This window comes from Sinohyriopsis cumingii, chromosome 2 (assembly GCF_028554795.1).
Source record: "Sinohyriopsis cumingii isolate HCF-2022 chromosome 2, ASM2855479v2, whole genome shotgun sequence".
NCBI lineage: Eukaryota > Metazoa > Mollusca > Bivalvia > Unionida > Unionidae > Sinohyriopsis > Sinohyriopsis cumingii.
In genome coordinates this window covers 167,220,644-167,234,692 of record NC_142962.1, presented here as the reverse complement: position 1 = coordinate 167,234,692, position 14,049 = coordinate 167,220,644, and the positions used below count along the sequence as shown (strand labels likewise).

At 33.2% G+C, this 14,049-nt stretch overlaps 1 protein-coding gene across 6 annotated transcripts in view; it reads right to left on the bottom strand.

The window, feature by feature from the left end:
- Positions 1-14,049, bottom strand: part of LOC149806260 (protein FAM149A-like) — a 241,636-nt gene that overhangs the window by 37,148 nt on the left and 190,439 nt on the right. For all 6 annotated transcript variants that reach the window (XM_089951209.1, XM_089951210.1, XM_089951207.1 and 3 more), the window contains 3 exons: positions 11,823-11,932; positions 6,951-7,072; positions 1,762-1,930 (listed from right to left, as the gene is read on the bottom strand). In XM_089951209.1, coding sequence (XP_089807335.1) covers positions 1,762-1,930; positions 6,951-7,072; positions 11,823-11,932 — 401 coding nt within the window. The remainder of the gene's footprint in view (positions 1-1,761; positions 1,931-6,950; positions 7,073-11,822; positions 11,933-14,049) is intronic.

The following is a 14,049-nucleotide window of genomic DNA, read 5'->3' as shown; positions in this document are numbered from 1 at the left end:
CAGGCAAATTGACATCCAACATGACTCCTACCCCATTAGTTGCCTTTTATGACATGCAGTAAAGTGAATCAGGCAAACTTACATCAAACATGACTCCTACCCCATTAGCTGCCTTTTATGACAAGCAATTGGGTGTAGCAGGCAGATTTGCATCCTCAAATCCACAGAGGGAAATTTAAAACTAACATACAGTATTGTCCTGTAATAATTAATCTGTCTAAATAAAATGATTTCTGTAATAATTGATCATGCAACAATAATATGCAATACTATTTCTGCAATAACTGTAAAAATATCAATCATAATCACTGTCAAATTTTAGCCATAGTTGAACACTCCAGAAAATCTCAGAGACTCTGGGCTATAACAGCAAATATTCTTGTATGTACTGTGCATATTTCAAATCCATATCACGAATTTCTTGACAGCCTTCAGTGCTAAACTCACTGGCCAGTAATTTTAAAAAATATTCATCTATTTTCACGGGGTAAGTATTCAGGGTTCTTTTATGATATCAAGAATTTGGAGCAAAAGAGCAATGCAATTAGTGTTTGAGCTCACTTTCCTTGTATTGAATACATGGTGCCACCAAAAACCTGGTCCAATAAATAAAGGAAAAATATCTCACATCATTCTTTCATTTGAATTCTTTTACCCATTTACTGCTGCATTATTTCATGCTGTAATATTGTCTGCATATAAATTACCCTTCATTCAAATCTGAACTATTTAAATATTTTAATTATAAATTTAAATTCCATAATTTACAAAAAAGCAAGGATTTTTCTCAAGTCTAATAATAAATTATATTCATGCCTAATTTTTTTTTAAAGTTGAGTTTCCTTTTTTTTTTTCACAAAACTCTTTTAAAACTTATATACAAATGAGTTTTTATTCCTTTTTTCCTTTTGTTCATTTATTTTTCATTTTTATCTTATTCTTCTTTTGTTCTTTGATTTTCATTTAAAATGTATTAGTATTTTTAGTAATTTGCATATATACTAATATATTAAGTCCAATTTGATAATTATTATTATTATTATTATTATTATTATTATCCTCATTATTTGTATTATTATTATTTTGTTTTATTATTATTATTATTGTTGTTGTTGATGTTGTTGTGTTTGTCAGTAATGTTGATGATGCATAGGATACTGGTCTTATTAAAAATCTTATGATAAAACTTGTGTTCCTAATGAAAAGTATAATATCAGAAATATTTTATTTTCGTTTCCTGTATGAAGATAATTTTTCTATTTAAATGAAAATGTAAAACTTGAAAAACAATATTAAAAGAGTCTTAATATAAAATTAACCTAAAAGATAACAATATGTTTACATGGTGCAAATTAAAAAACAAAACCAATCCTTAATTCTAAGTTCTATAGATGTTTAGTTGAATATCATAATAATACCATATAAATGTCATATAGAAACTGTCAATCAAATTAATCAAATGAAAGAAAGAAAATGAATATCTGAAATTACATATTTGATAACAGCAAATATGAAGTGTACTCAGAAAGCTGATTATGAAATTGTACACAAAATAACAGTAAATGTTAAAGCAGTATTAGCAGATTGGAAAATTATTTAATGATAGGATTAGAGATGATCCAAATGATAATAACCTGCTTTTCCTTAATGCCATGTAAGCAGGAGATTATGGAGTACTAAAGGCAATTTCACACTGTCCTTGGAGATGTTTCAGGCGAACAACAGCTTTTGATAATATTTTAGTACCACTAGTATACTTACCACACTGGGTGTTTTGGAGCGGTCATGTGTAATAGGAGCCAGCCGAACCATTGCACCAGATGCCCGGCTTCGGGTATGTCCCGGCCAAACACTGACTGGTCGTTTGTAGTTTGGGGGAATTATACTAGATGCTGGGCGGGCTGTCACAATCTGATTTTCTGTCAAATCACTAAAAAAAATCAGGTAAAAGCATGTTCTAGAATGCCTGATTGAGAACTTTTATTCTAAATTACATAAATAATCAATATTTCCACCAAGTTTCAATTTTGTGCTGTAAAATAATGAATCAGTAGTTATTAATTTAGGCTCCTGTGCCACTAAAGATGGCAAACTTAATCACAATCTAACAGAAAAATTCCATTTGGTTGATACTAAAGAAAACTGAATCTTGAATTTATCTAGAAAATCTCAAACATGAAAATGATTTATCTTATGAACCCTTTTGAATATTACACAATACCTTAAAAGCCATGATGATTATTACACAATACCTTAGAAGCCATGATGATTATTACATATTACTGTACCTTAGGAACCATAATGATTATTACACAATACCTTAGAAGCCATGATGATTATTACACAATACCTCAGAAGCCATGATGATTATTACACAATACCTCAGAAGCCATGACGATTATTACACAATACTGTACCTTAGGAACCATAATGATTATTATACATTATCTTATGAACCATGATGATTATTACACAATGCCTTAGGAAGCATAATGGTTATTACACAATACCATAGGAACCATAATGATTATAACACAATGCCTTAGGAACCATAATGTTTATAACACAATACCATGGGAAGCATAATGGTTATTACACAATACCATAGGAACCATAATGTTTATAACACAATAGCTTAGGAAGCATAATGGTTATTACACAACACCATAGGAACCATAATGATTATAACACAATGCCTTATGAATCATAATGTTTATTACATAATGCCTTAGTCTTCATGCTATGAAGATTATGATTATTTCTCCAACATCAAGAAATTCATTATGTCAATATAGCCATTACTTAGTGTTCTGGTAGACTCCAACAGGAACAAATTCATTATGTTAATACAGCCATTACTTAGTGTTCTGGTAGACTCCAACAGGAACAAATTCACAATGTTAATACAGCCATTACTTAGTGTTTGGTAGACTCCAACAGGAACAAATTCATTATGTTAATATAGTCATTACTTAGTGTTTTTGGTAGACTCCAACAGGAACAAATTCATTATGTTAATACAGCCATTACTTAGTGTTTGGTAGACTCCAACAGGAACAAATTCATTATGTTAATACAGCCATTACTTAGTGTTTGGTAGACTCCAACATCAACAAATTCATTATGTTAATACAGCCATTACTTAGTGTTCTGGTAGACTCCAACAGGAACAAATTCATTATGTCAATATAGTCATTACTTAGTGTTTTTGGTAGACTCCAACAGGAACAAATTCATTATGTTAATACAGCCATTACTTAGTGTTTTTGGTAGACTCCAACAGGAACAAATTCATTATGTTAATACAGCCATTACTTAGTGTTTTGGTAGACTCCAACAGGAACAAATTCATTATGTTAATACAGCCATTACTTAGTGTTTTGGTAGACTCCAACAGGAACAAATTCATTATGTTAATACAGCCATTACTTAGTGTTTTGGTAGACTCCAACAGGAACAAATTCATTATGTTAATACAGCCATTACTTAGTGTTTTGGTAGACTCCAACAGGAACAAATTCACAATGTTAATATAGTCATTACTTAGTGTTCTGGTAGACTCCAACAGGAACAAATTCATTTTGTTAATACAGCCATTACTTAGTGTTCTGGTAGACTCCAACAGGAACAAATTCATTATGTCAATATAGTCATTACTTAGTGTTTTTGGTAGACTCCAACAGGAACAAATTCATTATGTTAATACAGCCATTACTTAGTGTTTTTGGTAGACTCCAACAGGAACAAATTCATTATGTTAATACAGCCATTACTTAGTGTTCTGGTAGACTCCAACAGGAACAAATTCATTATGTTAATACAGCCATTACTTAGTGTTTGGTAGACTCCAACAGGAACAAATTCATTATGTTAATACAGCCATTACTTAGTGTTCTGGTAGACTCCAACAGAAACAAATTCATTAAGTCAATATAGTCATTACTTAGTGTTTTTGGAAGACTCCAACAGGAACAAATTCATTATGTTAATACAGCCATTACTTAGTGTTTTTGGTAGACTCCAACAGGAACAAATTCATTATGTTAATACAGCCATTACTTAGTGTTTTTGGTAGACTCCAACAGGAACAAATTCATTTTGTTAATACAGCCATTACTTAGTGTTTTTGGTAGACTCCAACAGGAACAAATTCATTATGTTAATACAGCCATTACTTAGTGTTTTGGTAGACTCCAACAGGAACAAATTGATTTTGTTAATACAGCCATTACTTAGTGTTCTGGTAGACTCCAACAGGAACAAATTCACAATGTTAATATAGTCATTACTTAGTGTTCTGGTAGACTCCAACAGGAACAAATTCATTATGTTAATACAGCCATTACTTAGTGTTTTTGGTAGACTCCAACAGGAACAAATTCATTATGTTAATACAGCCATTACTTAGTGTTCTTGTAGACTCCAACAGGAACAAATTCATTATGTTAATACAGCCATTACTTAGTGTTTTTGGTAGACTCCAACAGGAACAAATTCACAATGTTAATATAGTCATTACTTAGTGTTTTTGGTAGACTCCAACAGGAACAAATTCATTATGTCAATATAGTCATTACTTAGTGTTTTTGGTAGACTCCAACAGGAACAAATTCATTATGTTAATACAGCCATTACTTAGTGTTTTTGGTAGACTCCAACAGGAACAAATTCACAATGTTAATATAGTCATTACTTAGTGTTTTTGGTAGACTCCAACAGGAACAAATTCATTATGTCAATATAGTCATTACTTAGTGTTTTTGGTAGACTCCAACAGGAACAAATTCATTATGTTAATACAGCCATTACTTAGTGTTTTTGGTAGACTCCAACAGGAACAAATTCATTATGTTAATACAGCCATTACTTAGTGTTCTGGTAGACTCCAACAGGAACAAATTCATTATGTTAATACAGCCATTACTTAGTGTTTTGGTAGACTCCAACAGGAACAAATTCATTATGTTAATACAGCCATTACTTAGTGTTCTGGTAGACTCCAACAGAAACAAATTCATTAAGTCAATATAGTCATTACTTAGTGTTTTTGGTAGACTCCAACAGGAACAAATTCATTATGTTAATACAGCCATTACTTAGTGTTTTGGTAGACTCCAACAGGAACAAATTCATTATGTTAATACAGCCATTACTTAGTGTTTTGGTAGACTCCAACAGGAACAAATTCATTATGTTAATACAGCCATTACTTAGTGTTATGGTAGACTCCAACAGAAAAAAAATTCATTAAGTCAATATAGTCATTACTTAGTGTTTTTGGTAGACTCCAACAGGAACAAATTCATTATGTTAATACAGCCATTACTTAGTGTTTTGGTAGACTCCAACAGGAACAAATTCATTATATTAATACAGCCATTACTTAGTGTTTTGGTAGACTCCAACAGGAACAAATTCATTATGTTAATACAGCCATTACTTAGTGTTTTTGGTAGACTCCAACAGAAACAAATTCATTATAATATAGTCATTACTTAGTGTTCTGGTAGACTCCAACCGGAACAAATTCATTATGTTAATACAGCCATTACTTAGTGTTTTGGTAGACTCCAACAGGAACAAATTCATTATGTTAATACAGCCATTACTTAGTGTTCTGGTAGACTCCAACAGGAACAAATTCATTATGTTAATACAGCCATCACTTAGTGTTTTTGGTAGACTCCAACAGGAACAAATTCATTGTATTAATACAGCCATTACTTAGTGTTTTGGTAGACTCCAACAGGAACAAATTCATTATATTAATACAGCCATTACTTAGTGTTTTTGGTAGACTCCAACAGAAACAAATTCATTATGTTAATACAGCCATTACTTAGTGTTTTTGGTAGACTCCAACAGGAACAAATTCATTACGTTAATACAGCCATTACTTAGTGTTTTTGGTAGACTCCAACAGGAACAAATTCATTATGTTAATACAGCCATTACTTAGTGTTTTGGTAGACTCCAACAGGAACAAATTCATTATATTAATACAGCCATTACTTAGTGTTTTGGTAGACTCCAACAGGAACAAATTCATTATGTTAATACAGCCATTACTTAGTGTTTTGGTAGACTCCAACAGGAACAAATTCATTATGTTAATACAGTCATTACTTAGTGTTCTGGTAGACTCCAACAGGAACAAATTCATTATGTTAATACAGCCATTACTTAGTGTTTTGGTAGACTCCAACAGGAACAAATTCACAATGTTAATATAGTCATTACTTAGTGTTTTTGGTAGACTCCAACAGGAACAAATTCATTATGTTAATACAGCCATTACTTAGTGTTTTTGGTAGACTCCAACAGGAACAAATTCATTATGTTAATACAGCCATTACTTAGTGTTTTTGGTAGACTCCAACAGGAACAAATTCATTATGTTAATACAGCCATTACTTAGTGTTTTGGTAGACTCCAACAGGAACAAATTCACAATGTTAATATAGTCATTACTTAGTGTTTTTGGTAGACTCCAACAGGAACAAATTCATTATGTTAATACAGCCATTACTTAGTGTTTTTGGTAGACTCCAACAGGAACAAATTCATTATGTTAATACAGCCATTACTTAGTGTTTTTGGTAGACTCCAACAGAAACAAATTCATTATGTTAATACAGCCATTACTTAGTGTTTTCTGTAGACTTCAACAGGAACAAATTCATTATATTAATATAAACATCACTTAGTGTTTGGTAGAAGCTAACATGAATAAATTCATTTTGTTAATACAGACAACACTTGGTGTTTGCACAGAGGACTAGACAACAACAATGGCTGAACAATACACAGAAATTTATGCAATATTTTAAACTGAAATCTGACTGAAAATAAATATTGTTCATGGAATTATAAGCGCAAAAAAACAACTGACAGAAGAAAGAAAAGGTAACACTGAAATGACTGACAGAACAAAAAAAAAGGTAACTCACTGTAAGTGCGAGGGGTCTCGATTGTTGACCACTTTACGGGATATTTGCAGGACTCCATCTAGCTTTGAGGGGTCCACATACATAGACCCAACAACTGTGTGTGCCCTTGTGATGTAGTTTAACTAAAATACAAAGTAGGAAATATGTCCATCATACAGGATATGTATACAAATAATTACCTTGTTGGGAATATGTCCATCATACAGAATATGTATACAAATAATTACCTTGTTGGGAATATGTCCATCATACAGGTTATGTATACAAATAATTACCTTGCTGGGAATATGTCCATCATACAGAATATGTATACAAATAATTACCTTGTTTGTAATACGTCCATCATACAGTTATGTATACAAATAATTACCTTGTTTGTAATATGTCCATCATACAGGATATGTATACAAATAATTACCTTGTTTGTAATATGTCCATCATACAGGATATGTATACAAATAATTACCTTGTTGGGAATATGTCCATCATACAGGTTATGTATACAAATAATTACCTTGTTGGGAATATGTCCATCATACAGGATATGTATACAAATAATTACCTTGTTGGGAATATGTCCATCATACAGGTTATGTATACAAATAATTACCTTGTTGGGAATATGTCCATCATACATGTTATGTATACAAATAATTACTTTGTTTGTAATATGTCCATCATACAGGATATGTATACAAATAATTACCTTGTTTGTAATATGTCCATCATACAGGTTATGTATACAAATAATTACCTTGCTGGGAATATGTCCATCATACAGGATATGTATACAAATAATTACCTTGTTTGTAATATGTCCATCATACAGGATATGTATACAAATAATTACCTTGTTTGTAATATGTCCATCATACAGGATATGTATACAAATAATTACCTTGTTTGTAATATGTCCATCATACAGGATATATATACAAATAATTACCTTGCTGGGAATATGTCCATCATACAGGATATGTATACAAATAATTACCTTGTTTGTAATATGTCCATCATACAGGATATGTATACAAATAATTACCTTGTTGGGAATATGTCCATCATACAGGTTATGTATACAAATAGTTACCTTGCTTTATCATTCATGGCCTATTGCTTTCTAATATTACTGTAATCAATTGATCTTAAAATATCACCTACACAATAAGAAGCAACTTCCAACTTCTTTTTCAGCAGTTTAAAAAAAAACACAAACGACAAAACCCACCTATCTCAACCTCAGTTATCTCAAGAATCTAGGTATGTCGAGTGTTTTGGTCTGGTCCTGACAAATCCTTCATTGTTATGCTAATTTTTCCCCGCTTATCTCAGCCCATGTTAAGTTGATAACCCTGTTACGTCGGGCATAAGTTTCAGTCTGAAGTAACATGTGGACAGGCTTAATTCAACAAAGTGCAACATTTAATATCCCTCTCGGAGAAATTTTACAAGAAATGATCCAGTGTTTCCACTAATATCAGTACCTAGTACCTGCGAGATGGAAAACGTCAGTACAAGGCCAAATTTTACCGGAACTAATGCTATAATGCTAATCAACCAATCTCATCAATGCATTGTTTATTTCTTGCTTAGAGTGGAGAAAATTATGTTGTAAACACTATTTTAGAAAAAGAAAATTAAATAAATGTGTTTCTGACATTTACAGGAGTTGCATTCATAAGGAACAGCATCAAAAGTCAATAACACAACAACATAGTTCATTCCACAGAGCATTGCAAATTTAATCTTACTGTAACTCAGTAAATTATCAGGACATCATTAAAAACTAGCTATTAATGATGTTGACCTGAAAATTTAGAGTTACAGATAGGATAACATTCAGCATGCTGTGCAGAACAAACTACAGTGTAATCCCATTCCAATATCATCCCTATCAGTTACAAACTTAATCCACACATAATTAACAAACTACAGTGTAATCCCATTCCAATATCATCCCTATCAGTTACCAACTTAATCCACACATAATTAACAAACTACAGTGTAATCCCATTCCAATATCATCCCTATCAGTTACCAACTTAATCCACACATAATTAACAAACTACAGTGTAATCCCACTCCAATATCATCCCTATCAGTTACCAACTTAATCCACACATAATTAACAAACTACAGTGTAATCCCACTCCAATATCATCCCTATCAGTTACCAACTTAATCCACACATAATTAACAACTTTAGTTCACAGTTCACTTATAAAGTAAACAGTTCAAATGTTTCCATTCTTGGCATGAGTCAAAGCCTTCAACTTCAGCATGGCTAGCTCACATAATTTACAGTCATCTATAAATAGAAACCACCGTGCCATGATTAATGATTCTTCATCATAAATGGAATGAAGGAGAAAGTGACTGCTAGTATTGACATCAATGAAACAGAAAGGAGTTCTTTAATTTGATATTGTTTCATCTCGAAATGAATATCAAAGCTTTGCAATCCATCAAAGTGATATGTCAACTCTCCTTCTGGTACTTTTTGTTGCCGATGAGCACTAATCAAAGTCAGGAGGGATATGGGACTACAACTTTACGAAAAGAATAAGTCCACTTCATAATGTCTGAATATAATAAACTGGCTTCATACTGTATGAACAGAATAAGTCAGCTTCATACTGTATGAATTGAATAAGTCAGCTTCTTACAAATTTGATCAGTTATGTTTTGCTACTAGTCACAAGTCAACACTAACAAAAGAAAGTACTTTTAAAAAAAAGTACAGTCCTACATGTACATGTACTTAAATTGGCCTAGAGTTTAGTCAGGGTGAGAAAACTATTGCCTTGCTAAGGTTACCCCAGGGATGAGGCTTACATTGTTACAGTAACTTAAGTGTTGTAAAAATGTGTGACTTGTTACTTAATCTTGTTTAAAAGACCTCCAATCTTTGTTTTTCAACAACCTGGCATGACTGAACTATTATGTTTATTGTGCATTAGAAATGCCATTTGTTTTTTAAAATAAAACTCCTCATTTTTTGTACTTCAGATGCATAATCATTGTTCTACAGTAGATAAGTCAACTAAACCTGATATCATGGGACCAGGTTATGTCAACAATTTTTGGACACCCATAACATAATCAAGCCAACCAGATTCTACTGTATGTTATTTACAAATTTGTTATGCAGATCTCAAGCAATTTCAAAATGAAGTAATACTGTAACAGATCCACCTCCCCTGACAGCTATCAGTAGTTTCCCAAAGTCCAAATTGTAATTTTAGCAATCTCTCTATAGCTTGCAATACCATCACTAACAGCTGGTCTAACATAAATCTCTCTATAGCTTGATATATCATCACTGACAGTCTAACATCAATCTCTCTATAGCTTGCCATACCATCACTGACAGTCTAACATCAATCTCTCTATAGCTTGCTATACCATCACTGACTGTTGGTCTAACATCAATCTCTCTATAGTTTGCCATACCATCACTGACTGCTGGTCTAACATCAATCTCTCCATAGTTTGTCATTCCATCACTGACAGTCTAACATCAATCTCTCTATAGTTTGTCATACCATCACTGACAGTCTAACATCAATCTCTCTATAGTTTGTCATACCATCACTGACAGTCTAACATCAATCTCTATAGCTTGCCATACCATCACTAACAGATGGTCTAACATCAATCTCTCTATAGTTTGTCATACATCACTGACAGTCTAACATCAATCTCTCTATAGCTTGCCATATCATCACTGACAAACATCAATCTCTTCATAGCTTGCCATACCATCACTGACAGTCTAACATCAATCTCTCTATAGCTTGATATATCATCACTAACAGCTGGTCTAACATCAATTTCTCTATAATTTGCCATACCATCACTGACAGTCTAACATCAATCTCTCTGTAGCTTGATATACCATCACTAACAGCTGGTCTAACATCAATCTCTCTATAGTTTGCCATATCATCACTGACAGTCTAACATCAATCTCTTTATAGCTTGCCATACCATCACAGCTTGTCTAACATCATGGTTTTAAAAAACTTGCAAACTATGCAACTTGCTATCTCTAGCATCATTGATCCTTTAATTAGCTGTGATCCCCCACCTCCATAACTGGCAGATGCAAGATTACAATTCTTTGTGTATTTGTATTAAAACCATCTTGTGCCTGTTAGTCATAGTGATCAAAGTGGTCATAAATTTCATTGCTTCATTCTATTTGCTAACAGTCTGAATCAAACCTGCCATATAATGACCTCATTCATAATCACGCAGATGCTTGAACTGAGTGCAGTAAAGCACAAAGAGAATAGAACTCTGGCATACTGAATTTCTGCAGAAAACAAACTCTGCTTGTAAAACTGATACCTTAAACAACAATCTGTATTTCTTTTGAAATACCTCATAGAAAGTACAAGATTCCAATGCAGCTGTGAATGTACCATACCATGTAATGGACCCAATATCAAAATCATCAGCACTAAAATCAAGGACCAATAACAGAATTTTTTTTGTCATTAACCACCCTGTTCAATAGTGCCATTAAAAATTACATTTACATTAGTGTTTTAAAAAAATTTCCAAAATAAGTTAAATAAAGGATCCAAGTCTTGTCTGCTGATGGAAACTGTTGTTTAACTGTTGCAACAAAAAACACTTTTTGCTGGTTCAGACATTTCAATCATTCTAAATTTATGACACGAAAGCACCATTAAACACTCTCCAATCTTCGAATACAAGACTGTTCTCCTCTAAACTGTGCAGTCAATCAATCAATCACAAGTGCAAGAACAGCTGCAGCACCTGAAAGATTTTGCTACATTTTATCAATTTTTGATAAATTTTTAAACACAGAGACGAGCTCTCTGGCAGTAGCTGAGTACGTACCTTTGGATTGAATTGTTCTCGGTGGTGAGGAAGGTGGCTGGAGGAAGGCGGTTCTAATGGATGATGAGTTGATGTGTCTTGCATTGGAATGATTAAGGGTTTGTGTTCATCTGAAAACCATAAATAAAATTATTTTCCTGTTATTGTTTGCATGAAAACTTTTATAAAAGAAAAACATGTCAGACTATATCTTGCAGTGATTGGTTAATATGCATTCTATAATCAGCTTGACAAGGCCTTACAATAAGAACTTCAGTTGGAAAATTATCAGCTTGACAAGGCCTTACAATAAGAACTTCAGTTGGGAAATTATCAGCTTGACAAGGCCTTACAATAAGAAATTCAGTTGGAAAATTATCAGCTTGACAAGGCCTTACAATAAGAACTTCAGTTGGAAAATTATCAGCTTGACAAGGCCTTACAATAAGAAATTCAGTTGGAAAATTATCAGCTTGACAAGGCCTTACAATAAGAAATTCAGTTGGAAAATTATCAGCTTGACAAGGCCTTACAATAAGAAATTCAGTTGGAAAATTATCAGCTTGACAAGGCCTTACAATAAGAATTGTGGCCTAGTGGTTAGAGTGTCCACCTCGGATGCGGGAGGTCGTGGGTTCGATCCCTGGCCGAGTCATACCAGAGACTTACAAAAATGGTACTAACAGGTGCCTTGCTTGGCGTTCAGCATTAAGAGGTTAGTGTTAGGACTGGTCGGCCTGGTGTCAGGATAATGTGACTGGGTGGGACATCATGCTACATGTCTGCGGCATGATGCCCCAGTGCTAGACATCACTATAAACTGCCACATTGCAGACATCATAGCGACATGACTGAAACATTGTTAAAGCTACGTTAAAAATCTGGCTATAAGTATTAATGTACTGATGAACAAACAGAAAAGGTGATTACTATAAAGCTCCTGTATTTTGATGTTGGACTCTTAACTAATTTTACTGATTGCTAAAGCAAAAATCACTCTGCCTATTCATATCCTGTAAATTTGATGCCAAACTCAAATTAATGATGACTTCTGTCTCCACCACTTTCCATGACTTGTGGCTACTAAATGATCGTTCCAGCTCCTAACTGATCTTTCATGTTCTAGATTTCGTAAAATACTGATCAATGGCTCAATTGACTCAACCCAACTAGGAGACAATTCAGCCAGAAACATCTCTATAGTCAATGCATACACCATACCAATTCCTGATGATTTAAGATTGCATGCAAACAATGTCTGCCTAAAGGCAGATTAACTGAAATTATGAACAGAAGTTAAAATGTTACACAATCCAATATTTATTTTGAATAAACAAAAAGAAATTGTAAATTGGGTGCTACAATCCATGGAGCTGCAGAATATCTCAATAATTTGTACCCCATCTGAGTTTTAATAGTTGCATCACTCTTGATCACTTTGTGAAAACTGCACAATCCTGCATTTTGGCAGGATATCTGTATGTATATCATATGGATTTTTCATCCACCAATTTACTAGAATTACAGGGACATTCAAATCAAAGCTTTCTTTAAAAGTAAGTAAGGATTCTCATTTAACCAGCAATATGAATTACTTGAATGACAGGCAAGTGAAATAAATTCACCTTCCTCTTTCAAATTTATATCCATCACCTATTTACATGGGCATGTAATAAAATACAAAATCTTTGACTCAGAGTTATTTCCCTTGAAGCATATAACTGAATATAACTTAGGCGGCAGGATCCAGTTGTGTAAATTGGCCCAATGGCAAATTTCTTAACTTAAGGCTATGGTGTGACTTTTTCAGCTATTATTGTTTACTATTTAAAGATATGGATATATTTGTGAACTAGGTGTTTCAGGCTTGTGTTGTTCTTGAAATTGATGTTAGGCATGTACATCTTCCATTGTTACCCTGCTGTATATTGATAGTGAAATACCAATAGTCGGCTAGGAAGAAGAGCTAGCCTCTCATAGCAGTAAACACATGGGTTCGGGGCAAGTAGACTATCTCAAAAACAGCTTGGATGAGAACTATTTTCAGTTGCATCAGCCTGTTTAGTTCACACTGTTTTGCAGAACTGTCATCCTGGAAAAGGGCTTGTGTTTGCACTGTGAGCATCACATGGTGTCAAAAATGACCTTCGGACATGAAAATTGCAGGGAAAAATTTGGGGGTGGGATGCATAAACTTATTCTGCTATGAACTGCCATTGACTTCTTTGGTTAAGTGGATAATATTCTT